Here is a 15799-nt window from a genome sequence, read left to right as displayed (position 1 = left end):
CTCAAAGACCACAGTCGTAAACATAATCTTTCATTATGTATGAGAATTTATTTATAAGAATCTATTTTTGGTTGTGCCGTTGACCAACCCATAACACGTTTCTAAAACGGATAGTCGCTAATGTTTTGAATAATAGAAGCATCAAAAGCCCGTAACAAACACATGACACTACAACAGTATACAAATGCAACGAGGCAACTTCTGAAGCAGCAGTGTACATGTAACAGATCAGAAAGTGACACTCTGATTTTATAGATTTTTTTCTGGTAGCAAACTTTGCCTTAACTTTTGCTAGGAGAGGGGGATCTGTGCTTCTTGAAAACGGTAATTTCATTGACTTTGGACTTTTGCCAGACCAATATCTATCCCACGTGGTTTTCAACCGATAAACCGTCATACTTGTCACGTGGACATCTTCTCCCTCACAGTAAGCGTCAAGGCCATCACTAGTTTCATTCTGTGGAAAAATGAGTGTGGTGATCACTTGTCGCCCGTCATTGGCGAATAGTTCCACGGATGACCAGTCAAGAAACATATGCAGTTTAAGCGAGCCCGCCTGCAGGGTGACGTTTGCATTGTAGAAAACTCCCATTCCTTTACCCTGAACAATATGGCCACTCATTGACCTATTTATAAATATTTCCCGATTAACATGGTCGTATCCAACAACCGTGTGTTCCGTTTCACCAGCCATGAGCTTCAAACCCACAATTCGAGTCTTTGGTTTGGGTTTGAGTTGGACGATGATTTCTAGCAATCGACCCCTCACGTTTTTTGCCTGCAGGTTTTTACTGATCTGAAAGATATTGAACGGCACCAGCTCAACAAAATGTCCCGCAGCTAGTGAGTGAAATTGGGTTTTAGACAAACAAATATGTTTTACACAACCTGAAGCACATGAAAATGGCGCTTGCAATACATATCAAGTAGGTAAAGAAGCCGACAGTATAAGCAGTCACTTAGGGTAGTTAGGGTAGTATAAGAGCTATGGTCACTTACCGTTGAAATCTTGGCGTTTCTTATCTCCCAGACAACCCCAGTCCTCAATTTTTCGACTTCTTTGATCGGCTTTTGTACAAGAAGAAGTTCTCCGTTTTCCCTCTCCAGAGACAGCACGCGAGTTAAGGACTGGACCCCCTGCCAAGGCCGCGTCGGATGATACCGACACATCTCCCAAACGCTAGGGCAAAATAAGAAAATAAAAAAAATCAGTTAGGGATCAATAATCTTCCGAGATAAAATCTAAAAAAATCAAATCAAATGTCATGGCTAGTACCAGTTTCATACAAAGCACAAATAACATTGTAATGCAAAAGGATTTAGAAGAAAAAGAACAACAAATCAGATTTATCTATCGGGTATCATAAAAAGGGCATTAGACTGCACCTTGTTAAAAATTTCTGGTCGTATATTTGACCTACTTTCCCCTCCATTCCAGAAGTCACGGAGAAAAAACATTTAAAATTGTTCAAACATCATTTTTAAGAAATAAAGGGGAAAAACTCTGCTGCATTTCTTTAAGTTATATTATTGTGACACTATGGTGGCATAGCTTGGATTAAGTAGAAATGATGTAACAAATGTACTCCCTAAATGTGCATATGTAAAAGCTCTTTGGTTAATATCACAAAGACTACTTAACGTAGTCGACTATTCGATCTTACCACTCTAGGTATCACCTTAAAGAGCAATAACTTGAGACTTTTTGTAAAACCGTAAAGGGTCCCATAATATATTTGAAGAAGCCATAAAATGCCCCATTATTAGCTTTAACCAGAGGAAAAAAACGTTGTCGCCTCACCACATCCACCCCATAATCAACAATCGATCGTCCATATAATTATTCCACGTCTGAATGGCGGTGAAGTCGGGGCCAAAGTCTAAAATTTTGGCCATGGTTTGGTCAGTGTTAAACTTTTTCCCGTCAAATTCCCCTGAAAAAAAAATTGATATCCGATAATAATACTGTTGATTAAAGGGAGAGTCTCCTTAGTTTAATAGCCCTCTGAGATCGTTCAAGGCAACAAGCTACTGACAAAACTGCCATAGTGTTCAACTCTTTTAACTGACTGATCCTTACGTTATGTTTAGGGGCTCATTCCCAATGAACCTTTTGCTCCACCCAGATCGATTCACCTTCGCAGGGACTCTAAGCAGATTAACAGTTTAACACGACTTTTGTTTCCAACAAACGCATATAGTCACCAACTTTTCTGCATTCCACTCAACGCCAGTAGTAGGTCTTCATAAACTGTTAAACTGGTAGCATTCAGCAAGAGTCCCCGCAGAGTAGAATCAATCTACGTAGAACGATAGATTCATTGGGAACGAGCTCTTGGATAATTTAGCAACATGTCCAGTTCCAGATTAAAGTGAAATATACCAGGAAGCATGTTTTATAAACGAAGACAGCAATGCCACAAAACCATCTTTTATTCCAGATCCTCAGGAGACATTTTATCATATAAACCATGACCGCATTCAGAACAGCTGTTCCGCGGACTAAATGTGGTCGACCCACTGAAAAAGCAGTGTCACCTAATCCTTGATAGGCCGGGAGACCAAAGGTGATTATGCGGCAATGCTTTTAAGTGGGTCGGCCATATTTGATCCGCGGATCTGTTAGTCTGCGGATCCACTTCTTCTGAAATATATATCCATGCAGCACCCGTGGGCCCCCAGCAAGTCACTGTTACGGAAAGACACACATACACGAAGCTTTTAATTCACCCATTTTAGATAATACTCCATTTTCACATCGAGGGGTACAGTTTTCTGTCCCGCGTTAGACTGTGTTCCCATGCCTAGATCGATCCATCTGGATCAGTCTAACTCCCTGGGGTGTCTCACTAAATTGCTATCAACATAACCGGTTGAATGTCTGTCACGCCTACCGAATCAGCTGGGGGGTAAAGATAATTACCCCCTAACAGCTTTACAAGGCGTGACAGGAATTGAAACCGGTTAAGTTGATGGCAATTTAGTGAGAGTCCCCAGGGAGATAGATCAATCCAAAAATCTGTGGGAAAGGTCCCTTAATTTGGCTGAACCTAACATGTTCTTATATCTTAATAGGGGTAGGGGTGTTCTCTTTTATAAGATTTAGTATACCAATCAAAATTAAAAGATTTGATTTTTTTTCAATATATTTTGAATCATACCGCGTGATTCTATCCAGGCAAAGTGTAACACTTTTAAATAACAAATTAAGAAGAAGAAGACAAAGATATAGAAAAAGAAAAAGATAAAAAGAAGAAAAAGAATGAAAAATGTTTATTTTATGTAACGATAAAAACTTATCTTTTATTTACAAATAACGTCGACCAGATCAGAAAACATGTTCTATTAATTGAAATATTTAGGTTAACATCGATTTTAGAGGGGAAGACAAGGAGTTTAAAGCAATAATAACTCATCCTTTGAGATTAAAAATTCCGCAAGAAATACATTGTAAACAACGTATGGAAATATATTATATTGCATTTCACCACTAAAACGGTTGATATTGTAGTAAAACTAAAAACTGTGCTTGTCAATACGGCTTAAGATGCCTTTCTTCCCGGTCGTCAAGGCATCCGTTGCCAATGACGTTGGGGTGTCACGCGGATTCTCGCGCACATTCGAGACCAAAATAACATATGGCGGCAATAAGATAGCAGTGCATGATGCAATCTTCAGACGTAAGTTGCAGATTTTTGTACAGTGCGTCGGATAACGAATAGCCCAGAACAGCACACATTGTAGATATAAATGCATTTTGAACAATAAGACGAATATATCGTATGAATCTTAAATTATTGTTATATAGTGTTGTTGTAGTCTGCTATTCCCGCGGTTTTAAGTAGGTCACCAGAAAACCTCGCTCGATATCGCGTGACTGTGCAATGTCAGAGAGGGCTCCGTCATCTCTTAAGAGATTTTAACAAAAAAAACAAACTTTTAGGAAAAAAACCTAGTCTAACTTTGAATGCAGGAATGGGGTCGTTGACCATTGGTAAGTACGGGAAAATTGCCGTTTACTCCAGGAAAATCCAATTTTTGGCCAAAACGAAGAGTTATTATGACTTTAATTTGCTAGTTTGAGGCCAGGTCTGTTGTCTAGGCTTCATCTTCACTCTTGTCCTAAGCACTGCATTAAGAAATAATTATCGAATGAAAATATTATCTTTAACAAAAAGTCAACAACTTAAATAAACATACCAGTCCAATACATGACTGTGCGACGAGGGCGGGATCCAACTCCTGTCATGGACGGCAAAACCCACTTCGATATATTTTCTCCTTGCACTTTTATTTCGAAGAAATTTGGTGTTTCCCATTCTTTGTTAATTATCAGTCCTTCTGGGCCTTTCTCACTCAAGTATGTCCAATTTTTCAGATCCGGGGAAGAATAAAACTGTACTGCTCGTTGTCCCACCGCTTGTGCAACGACCATTAGCCAACGGTTTGAGGGCTCATGCCATATCACCTTTGGGTCCCGGAAGTGGTATTTTCCAGTCCTCAGAACTGGGTTTTCGTCATACAACGTCCATGTTATCCCACCGTCCAAACTATAGGCAAGTCGCTGATCCGATTCGATGAAGCTCCTTAGAAAATAAGACAAAAAGACGCAAGATGACAGATCTTCCGTAAACTACTGAATAATGGGCATAATGATTAAAGGGAAAATAACTCTTCGTATGAGATCTACATTTCACAATAAAAAACATTGTGAACAACTCATAGGAATATAATATATTCTGTTTTATCACAAAAACGGCAGTTATAGCTATTATTCTGATATCTGAGCTTGTCATCAGACCACGTGACCACCATTGATGGCTATATATACTCTGATATAATATCTTACGAAAACAAACTTTTTAGAAAAAAACAGGGACTAACTTTGAATGTAAAAATGGATTCATTAACCATTGGTTAGTATGGGAAAATTGTTGTTTACTCCAGGAAAATTCATTTTTTGGCCAAAATGAAAAGTTATTATCCCTTTTTAAATATATAAATACATAGATATTTATTCGTTTAGGAGCACTCTTAGCACTACCTTTGGAGTTACGATTCCTCTTAAGAATACGAAACAAGAAACTGGTTAGCATAAAAAATTATAATAAATAAATAAATAAATAAATAAATAAATAAATATGGTGTTAGAGTTCATAACATCGTTTTAAAAAATTCATTTTCATACGATCAATCTCCGCTCACAACGACAGCGGGAGAAAGTACGTTTACCACTTACGCAATATTCCCAGTAAAAATGATAACCATGGCCGTGGATCTGTCGGTGGAAAACCCAGTGGTGTTTTGAAAATCCATCACCGCACTGCCGCTAAAAGCCAAGATTCCAGCCTTCTCGGGTATGGCGAGTGGCCAAATCTCCCAATGAAGCAAATCCGTGCTGACCGCATGCCCCCAGCTACTGTACAATGTAGGTCCTTTACCTGAAAATATCACAAATAATTAACATCTCATGGGCACCCAATTTTTTCAGAAAAGATGTACTTGCCATGCCCTGCCTTTATTTTAATGATCACTTTTAGAGAAATGGCGTATCGGTAAACATGACGCTCTTCACGGTTTTGAAGATCATTTTGGGGCTCATTCCCATTGAAACTACTGTCTACGTAGACCGATCCAAATCCACGTGGATTATCGCTGAAAGCAATCAGTTTAACGGATTAACACGCTTCCTCTTGTTTCCAACTTACTCGCATATTCACCGCCTTTTCTGTATTCTGCTCAACTTCTTGCTAGGGACAAACTTTACTGCTTACAAATCACTCCCCCTCCTCCATCTTAATATCTCGATTGTCTATGTAACGTTCAATATTGCCGTTTAGATAACTCGCAAGCGGATTAATTCAAGACATTATGAGAATAATATTTGTGCTTGTGGGGGATAACTGCCTTATATTGTCACTACAGACATATGTCCATGCAGATGATGTTGCTTTTTAAATTAAAATTGAAATAAAAATTGGATAACACTGAAATTCGCCCTTTTACGTGTCCCTTAAAATACTTAAGTTACATACCAACAGGGTCATATCCATAGAACAAGTGATAAATCCCATCGTATGCCATCAGTCCACATGGGTCGTTCATGAAGTGTTCGGGAGTGGTGAAATGATACTGGGGTCGCCATCTTTCATGATATAGTTCTGTTTTAGGCGGCCTTGGACGTCGGCTGTGGATGCTCGCCGGCTGCAGTATGATGAATATCAAAAGCAAAGTCAGAGATCGTATCATTTTTAAACCAATTTCACAACATCCTTGTTTGTCCTCTATAGAAATGGGGGAGTCCGCATGTCGCAGAGGCAGCCGTCCGAGATAGAAAGACCCAAAAGAGAAAGAGAAAACAAATGATTGCTTTGCGATTGTTATACGTCTGACCGCCCTTTTTACCGTTTTTCCCCTCGGCCGAACGAAATGACCCGGGTGTCAGTCGATGTCCAGACAGCTGTAAATAAATGAAATGCGTTTATATGGACGGCCACTGTATGCTTTTGTTACCTTTCTCGTTGCGTACACTTAATGTGAGATTATTGTGCTGCCACCTATTGGATTCGATACTCTCTAATCACAGGGTCCACAGGTAGTCTGTTCCAAAATTACTGTATCGGCCTTTACTTTTATTTGGCTTAGACCTACTATTTTAGAGGCCCCTGTTATCAAAGGGGAGAGGAGGGGTCTACAGTGTATATACTCTCTACCAAGGCCACAGTTTGATTTTTTTACCACATAGATATTCACATGTATGTCTTTGGCTAATTACCTCCGCCAAGGAGGTAATGTTTTCACCCCTGTTTGTCTGTCTGTCTGTCAGCAACATAACTCAAAAAGTTATCGACCGATTTTGATAAAATTTTCAGGAACTGTCAGAAGTGGGCCAAGGAAGAGATGATTAGTTTTTGGTGGTGATCCGGATCAATAATCAATCAATCAATAATCAATAATTATAAAAAATAGCTGCCTTGGCGGAGGTCTGCGCTCTCGTTCATGACAGTTATAACTTTACGTTTAAATACATCATGCGATGTCTTCGTCACTTAAGACAATGATCAATGGATGGCCAAAGATATTATCTTCGAACTTACACCAGCACTTTGATACAAATTAATATATGATAGGGGACCATTCCCAGACCCTATCGTACTAACTGTGGATCGATCTATCTCCAAGGGGATTCTCGCTAAATTGCAATCAACTTTTAAGCGGCTTAGATTACTGTCACGCCTAACGAAGCTGCTAGGGGGTAATTAATTATCGTTTAGCAGCTTCATTGAACGTGCCAGATATCTACGCCGCTTTAGCTGAAAGCAAATAAGCGAGAAACCCCTTGGAGATTGATCGATCCTGTTAGATCGATCTCGGCCATTGTTTCTTGACGTTTTTAGTGAAATTATCATTTCTCACACTGTATCAATTGTGAGTTTGAATTTCTGGGGTGGCTGAAGGTCTGTAGTCCACAAGTTATAGTTTCTGAATGTCCACATTACATCTAGCATAATGCTATACTAGTAGGCATCTCATGACCGTTGTTACGTCATTGGCTCAAATAAATTCACCTCGATTATTGGTGTGGTGGCTTGCTGTAATAACACGACAGTGTTTATTTTCGCGTTACTTATACGGTTAAGGGAAACACCCTAACACATCCAAACCTTTCATACCCCTCCCCCTTTAGCGGATAAAACGTTTTTATTCGTCCAAGTACATACCTTCTACATGTTCCAGGGCCACAGTCTGATTTTTCACTAGATATCCACAGTTAAGGTCATTGTACTTTATATAAAAGACTATTTCAAAACGTAAACTATTGAACATCTATTGACTTGTGCGAAGACCTTATCATTTGTATAGTTAGATTAATGTAACCGATCTCTCTCATGTTTATATTCGCAGTAGGCCCTACTGTTTATTGTAATAGATTTCGCTGTATTATACGTGTATGTGTTGACAGCAGCGCCACCAAATGTCACGTGCCATCCAGCGCGGGCTAATTATATTAAATGTGTCAGGAAAGATTAGGTATAGTTTGTATGATACTATGTATTTTTATGTTAGTTTTTTTTTTTTTTTTTTTTTTTTTTTTGACTATTTTATCAATGCGTTCCATTCCATTTTGTATTTTTGTACTCAATGATCTGTACCTTGTATATAAAGTTGATCAATAAACGTCTTCTCTAGCCAGTCTTATGCACTCATTTCCGAACCAACGAGAATTTGGTTGAGAACTGAAGTCGTCACTCGGATGGACTGAGAGTAATTCAAAATTAAACAGCAAGGCGACCCTTGTTTCTCCTTTTGTAGGAGACCGGCAGGGGCGGATCCAGACATAATTTCTGACAGTCTCCCTTATTATCTTTGTTGATCCATCCTCCATATTTGACTGTCTTCCGACAGAAAAATAAGATACCCTTCAATGTTAACTTGAAAATCTTACCGTCTTCCAGAAGGTCCCGAAAATGGCCTTAATTCGCCTGTGTTTCTCCCTAGCCATCACTGTCACTGAGCCACGGGAGAGAGAATAGAACAAGCAGGAATCTGAATTTTTACTTTTTACTTACTTTATTTCTCTGTCTCACTTCAGAATCTATTTTGGTTTGTGTCGTTGACCAATCCATAACACGTTTCTAAAACGGATAGTCGCTAATGTTTTGAACAATAGAAGCATTAAAGTCCCGTAACAAACACATGACACTACAACAGTATACAAATGCAACGACGCAATCTCTGAAACAGCAGTGAACATGTAACAGATCAGAAAGTGACACTCTGATTTTATAGATTTTTTTCTGGTAGCAAACTTTGCCTTAACTTTTGCTAGGAGAGGGGGATCTGTGCTTCTTGAAAACGGTAATTTCATTGACTTTGGACTTTTGCCAGACCAATATCTATCCCACGTGGTTTTCAAACGATAAACCGTCATACTTGTCACGTGGGCATCTTCTCCCTCACAGTAAGCGTCAAGGCCATCACTAGTTTCATTCTGTGGAAAAATGAGTGTGGTGATCACTTGTCGCCCGTCATTGGCGAATAGTTCCACGGATGACCAGTCAAGAAACATATGCAGTTTAAGTGAGCCCGCCTGCAGGGTGACTTTTGCATTGTAGAAAACTCCCATTCCTTTACGGTGAACAATATGGCCACTCATTGACCTATTTATAAATATTTCCTTATTTACATGGTTGTATCCAACAACCGTGTGTTCCGTTTCACCAGCCATGAGCTTGAAACCCACAATTTGCGTCTTTGGTTTGGGTTTGAGTTGGACGATGATTTCTAGCAATCGACCCCTTACGTTTTTTTCCCGCATCTTTTTACTGACCTGAAAGATGTTGAAGATCATTAGAACGGCATCAGCTGAATAAAATGTCCCGAAGCTGGTGAGTGAAACTGGGTTTTAGGCAAATATGTTTTACGTAACCTGAAGCACATGAAAATGGCTCTTGCAATAAATATCAAGTAGGTAAAGAAGCCGACCGTATAAGCAGTCACTAATGGTAGTTAGGGTAGTATAAAAGCTATGGTCACTTACCGTTGAAATCTTGGTGTTCCTTATTTGCCAGACAACCCCAGTCCTCAATTTCTCGACTTCTTTGATCGGTTTTTGTACAAGAAGAAGTTCTCCGTTTTCCCTCTCCAGAGACAGCACGCGGGTTAAGGACTGGGCCCCCTGCCAAGGCCCCGTTGGATGAAACTGACACGTCTCCCAAACGCTAGTGTAAAATGAAAATAAATAAGTAAATAAATATTATTTACAGATCAATAATCTACCAAGTGAATAGTGCAAAATCTCAAAGAAAATAATCAAATGTTATGGAGGGGGGGGGCGTTAATATACGTATGGAAAAATTATAAAAGTGTTTGAAGCAGAGAAGGCATTGCATTAACAACAAAAAATGGAAGGATTATATGTTTGAATGTATGGACAAAAATAATAAAATAACAAATTAAATTTATCTTGCGAGCAGCAGAAAAAAAGGAATATGCTGCAGTTTTTGAATTTCTGGTCGTACGTTTGACCTACTTTTTCCCCCCAGTCCCAAAAGCAAGGAGAATACACAGAAGATATCTGTCCAAACGTCAATTTTTAGGAATTTAATAGGGAAATTAATACTGCGAACTTACTTTAATAAGTTATACCATGGTTTTGTTCAGAAGCGCCACTACCAGTCGAAACACTTTGGTGGCATAAGCTGGGTTAAGTAGCAATGGTTTGCCAGATCTACTCGCTTAATATGCATCTTTAAAAGCTCATAGGCTAATATCACAAAAACTACTTTACTAATCGATTGTTTGAATTTACCGGTCTAGAGACTTAACTTGAGACTTTTTGTGAACCCCACTTATGGGCTTCGATGGGGTCCCATAATTCTTCTGAATTAATGATAAAAATTAGCTTAAGCCAGAAATAAGAGAGAGAGAGGAAAACGTCATCGCCTCACCACATCCACCCTGTAATCAACAATCGATCGTCCATATAATTAGTCCACGTCTGAATGGCAGTGAAGTCGGGGCCAAAGTCTAAAATTTTGGCCATGGTTTGGTCAGCGGTAAACTTTTTCCCGTCAAATTCCCCTGAAATAAAAAACATATATATCCCATTGAACTGTTCAAAGGGAGAGTGTCCTTTGAGATCGTTAACAAGCTAACAAAACTGAATCATCCTTTTTAGTGATTGGTTCTTAATTACTCATAGAGATATATTTTTATTGTTCAATTTCTACGCTAGCTGAAAGCCTGTCTGTGTGACTGATCATGACGAAATCCCAAGTGTTGAGACGAAAGCTATTACAGGTAAATTTCAGTTAGTGTAGAAATAAAGAAGTTTTAAATTTCGTCAGTGGTCGCATTCACAGTTAAGCATTTTATTATGAAATATTTACCTAACAAAAATATTATCTACAACACAAAATCAACAATGTAAAGAAACATACCAGTCCAATACATGACTGTGCGACGAGGGCGGGATTTAGCTCCTGTCATGGACGGCAATACCCACTTTGATATATTTTCTCCTTGCACTTTTAATTCAAAGAAATTTGGTGTCTCCCATTCTTTGTTAAATATCAGTCCTTCTGGGCCTTTCTCACTCAAGTATGTCCAATTCTTGAGATCCGGGGAAGAATAAAACTGTACTGCTCGTTGCCCCACCGCTTGTGCAACTACCATTAGCCAGCTGTTTGACGGTTCATGCCATATTACTTTCGGGTCTCGGAAGTGGTTTTTTCCAGTCCTCAGAACTGGGTTCTTGTCATACAACGTCCATGTTATCCCCCCGTCCAAACTATAGGCAAGTCGTTGATCCGAGTCTATGAAGCTTCTACATAAATAGGAAATGGAGACGTTAGAGGAAAGACCTTCATTTGACTATATTGGACAAAATGATTAAATATGTAAATAAACTGATTGATTGATCAGTTCGTTAAGGAGCACTTTAAACTTCAACTTTAGAGTTACAATTGTTCGAAATGAGAAGCAGGTGAACAAATCAACAAACAATACAAATAAAATGAAATAATAAATAAAACAACGTGTTAGAATTGATAACATCGTTTTTAAAACTATTGTCGTACGATCGATTTCCGCTCACAACGACAGCGGAAGAAAGGACGTTCACCACTTACGCAATATTCCCAGTGAAAATGATAACCATGGCCGTGGCTCTGTCGGTGGAAAACCCAGTGGTGTTTTGAAAATCCATCACCGCACTGCCGCTAAAAGCCATGATTCCAGCCTGTTCGGGTATGGCGAGTGGCCAAATCTCCCAATGAAGCATATCCGTGCTCACTGCATGCCCCCAGCTACTGTACAATGTAGGTCCCTTACCTGAAAATATCACAAATAATTAACATCTCAAGGGCACCCATTTTTTTCAGCAAAGATGGACTGGCCATGTACAGCCTTTATTTTAATGATCACTTTTAGAGAAATGGCGTATCGGTAAACATGACGCTCTTCACGGTTTTGAAGATCATTTTGGAACTCATTCCCATTAAAACTACTGTCTACGTAGACTGATCCAACTCCACGTGGATTCTTGCTGAATATAATCAGTTAAACAGATTAACACGCTTTCTTTTGTTTCCGGATTTCAAACATATTTACCAGCTTTTCTGTACTCTACTCATGAGGAGGCGTGTTCATCTACTAAACTGACGGCATTTACAGTCCTGAGTTACATCCATTAACGTAGACCGATAGTATTAATGAGAATGAGCCCTTAGTTGTTAAAAGGACGGGTGATTTCTGTCACTCTCTAAGCTCTATCTGTATAGGAGGCCACTTAAGGTACAATTTTAAAGCAAAAACAGGCGACTATTTGGCAGGACATACGCTATTAATTAAACACTGCACATCCCACGCAGTGACAGGAGGGAGAGGCCACATGTCTTAAATTTTGTTTAGCTTTGGTCGTTAAGTACTAAACAAGGACTACCAGTATACTACTAGGATTAAAGGGAAAAATATTTGGCTTTGTCTCATTTTGCTTCTTATATAGTTTTTGTTGGACGAAGTTGGGTAAGATGGATGCATTAAGCAAGCTGAGGGGAGAGGGCTGTGTCCCTTCTCTCCCCTCCCCCCCCCCTCCCCCGATCGCCTGTACATCGACGGGTTTCTTGGCGATTTTATATGGACAAACTTCACTACTAAAAATATTTATTCCCCTTAAAGGAATAACTCTTCGTTTTGGTCAGAAAAAGATTTTTCCTGGAGTAAACAACAATTTCCCCATACTTCCCAATGGTTAATGAATCCATTTTTACATTCAAAGTTAGTCCCTGGTTTTTTTCTTAAAAGTTTTTTTTTTTTGTTATAATCTCTTAATATTATATTTCTATGAGTTGTTCACAATGTTTTTATTGTGAAATATAGTTCTCATACGAATAGTTATTGTCCCTTAATATCTCGATTGTCTATGTTACGTCCACTTTTGTCGTTTAAATATCTCGAGAGCGGGTTAATCCAAGAAATTATGAAAACGTTGTTTTTTTTTTGGGGGGGGGAGGGAGGGGGGATAACTGTCATATACATGTATGGTCAATACAGACATATGCCTCTGCAGATGTTCTTGCTTTTTTAAATTAAAATTGAAATTTGATAACATGGAAATTCATCAATTTCAAAGGTACCTTAAAAATACTTAAAAGTCACATACCAACCGGGTCATATCCATAGAACAAGTGATAAATCCCATCGTACGCCATCAGTCCACATGGGTCGTTCATGAAGTGTTCGGGAGTGGTGAAATGATACTGGGGACGCCATCTTTCATGATATAATTCCGGTTTAGGCGGCCGTGGACGTCGGCTGTAGATGCTCGCCGGCTGCAGTATGATGAATATCAAAAGCAAAGTCAGAGATCCCATCATTTTAAAACTAATTCCACAACATCCCTCCTTGTCCGCTATAGAACTAGAGGAGTCCGCATGTCTTAGAAGCAGCTGTCCGAGAAAAAGACCCAAAATATAAAGAGAAAACAAATAATTGTGTTGCGATTGTTATACGCCCGACCGCCCTTTTTATCGTTTTTCACTATGACCAACCTCAATGACCCCGGTGTCAGTCGGTGACCAGACAGCTGTAAATAAATTAAATGTGTTTAGATGGAGAGCCACTGTGTCTGCTTTAGTTACCTTTCTCAATGCGTGCACTTAATGTTAGGTTATTACGCTGCCACCTGTGGGGTTCGACAGCCTGTTACAAAATTATTGTGCCGGTTCTTTCTTTTATTTTGCTTAGGCCCGCTATTTAAGAGGCCCTTGTCATCAGAGGGCCCCTATTATCTTGATCTGGTCAGCAGCGCACATTGAAGTCACCACAAATTATTATACTTCCCATGTTTTGGTGACCATGTATATATATATATATATATATATATATATATATATATATATATATATATATATGTTGCAAGCTGGGTGGAAAGTTTTCAGGGTCAATGTTGCAGGTTATGACTCTGTTATAACTCCTTGCATACTCTGTTATAACTCCTTGCTTACACCCAAGCAAAAGTAATTCCTTTCTGTTTTTGCTTTAAAAACCATTTGGAATTCATTTTCTGTTTCCCCTCTCTAATTTCTTCCTCAATATACACTCTATGATAATCATTACTATTTTTTAGTTTCTGTTTGTTTTTTCAACATTTAATTTTTCTGTTCTAGACTAGAGAGCGTGACAACAACTTTGCCTGGGCCTTTTCTTCTTGTAATTTTTCGTTCGGCTTTTTCAAGGCGGTCGTGTTTGATATTCAAACCGTACTGTAGGCTTATAAGGGAATTCACACTTTGCTTAAGGGCCTGTGGGTCTTTGTTTTCCCTGGTTCCCTCGGGTAAGTTTTTTTTTTATATAATAATCCTATGGATTTTCGTGTGAGTATCTTAAAATTGTTGCATGGAGATTTTTTATTTCGTTCACTTTTGGTATCAACGTCGATGTAATTGTTTTTTTTTTTTTTTTCATGTGCTCATGCATTCAAATCGTTCTGCACCCCTCAATAGCACCCTCTAGTTTTTTCGTCAGCCTTTTTTCCAAATTTGCCGACGACAGGATCTGGGAATGGTACCTAGCCAAAAACGTACCAGAGAGACTCCATTCCCCACCTTTCCCACCACGCATTCAAGGCTACAAGTTCAACAACTGTGAATTTCTTTTGTTATTTTCATCTAGTGCGAGGCGCTGAGTTTTACGCGACATGGAGTTCAGGTGAAGCTTAAAAAATTATTTGTCCTTATCGGGCGCTGTCTGGCTTTTGAAAAAAAAAACGGTCCTTTAACCCTGGCGCTATGAATGACCAATTACATTAATCACGGGGTCCTGAGGGTCCTGCCGAAACGTGACACCAGCTGATGAACGCGGAATGTATTAGAGTACCAGTGGAGCGTTGAACACGTATTGTGTTTTCTTTTATAATAAATATCGATTTTCGTGTAAGTGGTGGAGATGGCGGCCTATATAACAGAGGAATATTTCTTTAATTGGTAGAAATAATTCTGAATTCCTGGTAGGCTTGCAATAATATATTCACAAGGCGACAAAAGTGCCCCAAGGCAAAATCGACATTATGCCGACCCGTCACACGAAAGATATTTTCTTTAAAATTTTGAATATTATTCACATGACCCTTCCAAACGCCGTTTCTATATGCGACCAATAGTTAGAAAGGACGCATCAGTCAAGGAATTTAGTTCCCGATCGGTCCTTCAGAATTTTTAAATGTTATATCCGTAAAATATGAAACCATAAAAAGTGAATTGAAATATGAATGTTTTATCCGTTATGATTCCAGCAAACAAGAATCAGTTTCCTGCGATGGGAATCCTCTATTGGGTCTCATCATAATGAAGAAAGGAAATGAGTTAAAGCCCCCGTCACACTTCGGAATCAGCAGGAATGAAGCAGAACCAGCCGGAATGACTAAATTTAAAAATTCGTACTACATTTGGGAAGAAATTTCAAATTGACCTAAACTTTTGTAAGAATGTCGTTGGCATACTCAGAATGCGCTTGAATCCGCCTGGAATAATGCTTTCAGAATGCAGTTAGAATATTTAGAATACACTTCGAATGCTGTATGAGTATAGTTCGATTGCTGGCTGAAATAGGATCGAGATGCATTCGAGTTGCATTCTGGCTTATTCTAGCAGGATTTGAAGTGTCTTGCCATTTCGGTTCTCCCTCGAATGTGATCAGAATGTTTAGAATGCTTCGGAATGCCGTGAGAATATTTAGAATGCAGTCATAGTGCAGTTTAGAATACTATTCAAATGCCATTCGATAATTTTCCAATTGG

General features: G+C 39.0%; 2 protein-coding genes across 2 annotated transcripts; both read right to left on the bottom strand.

Annotated features, from left to right (window-relative positions):
- Window positions 1-31: 31 nt before the first annotated feature.
- LOC112041625 (uncharacterized) lies at window positions 32-7179 on the bottom strand. The gene is made up of 6 exons (XM_087013317.1): window positions 6036-7179; window positions 5240-5441; window positions 4201-4586; window positions 1802-1934; window positions 1000-1180; window positions 32-796 (listed from the first exon to the last, which is right to left on the bottom strand). Exons 1-6 carry the CDS (start codon window positions 6247-6249, stop codon window positions 62-64), a joined length of 1851 nt encoding a protein of 616 aa, XP_086869443.1. The 5' UTR covers window positions 6250-7179; the 3' UTR covers window positions 32-61.
- Window positions 7180-8548: 1369 nt separating this feature from the next.
- LOC106157547 (uncharacterized) lies at window positions 8549-13637 on the bottom strand. The gene is made up of 6 exons (XM_087013316.1): window positions 13166-13637; window positions 11634-11835; window positions 10944-11329; window positions 10452-10584; window positions 9542-9722; window positions 8549-9331 (listed from the first exon to the last, which is right to left on the bottom strand). The coding sequence occupies exons 1-6, from the start codon at window positions 13377-13379 to the stop codon at window positions 8597-8599; spliced, it is 1851 nt and encodes a 616-aa protein (XP_086869442.1). The 5' UTR covers window positions 13380-13637; the 3' UTR covers window positions 8549-8596.
- Between the last annotated feature and the right edge of the window lie 2162 nt (window positions 13638-15799).

This window comes from Lingula anatina, chromosome 5 (assembly GCF_051362555.1).
Source record: "Lingula anatina isolate TDL-2025a chromosome 5, LinAna3.0, whole genome shotgun sequence".
Taxonomy (NCBI): Eukaryota; Metazoa; Brachiopoda; class Lingulata; order Lingulida; family Lingulidae; genus Lingula; species Lingula anatina.
This window is presented reverse-complemented; position numbering and strand designations above follow the sequence as displayed.

What these genes read in the sequence shown, in the direction of transcription:
- LOC112041625 (XM_087013317.1), bottom strand. Translation starts at nt 6,249, where the DNA reads ATGATACGATCTCTGACTTTGCTTTTGATATTCATCATACTGCAGCCG. An exon ending in CTATGGATATGACCCTGTTG is followed by an intron (nt 5,442 to 6,035) that starts GTATGTAACTTA and finishes TGATATTTTCAG; the next exon opens with GTAAAGGACCTACATTGTAC. An exon ending in TTGATTATGGGGTGGATGTG is followed by an intron (nt 1,181 to 1,801) that starts GTGAGGCGACAA and finishes ATTTTGCCCTAG; the next exon opens with CGTTTGGGAGATGTGTCGGT.
- LOC106157547 (XM_087013316.1), bottom strand. Translation starts at nt 13,379, where the DNA reads ATGATGGGATCTCTGACTTTGCTTTTGATATTCATCATACTGCAGCCG. An exon ending in ATTTTCACTGGGAATATTGC is followed by an intron (nt 11,330 to 11,633) that starts GTAAGTGGTGAA and finishes CTATTTATGTAG; the next exon opens with AAGCTTCATAGACTCGGATC. An exon ending in GGAACACCAAGATTTCAACG is followed by an intron (nt 9,332 to 9,541) that starts GTAAGTGACCAT and finishes AACATCTTTCAG; the next exon opens with GTCAGTAAAAAGATGCGGGA.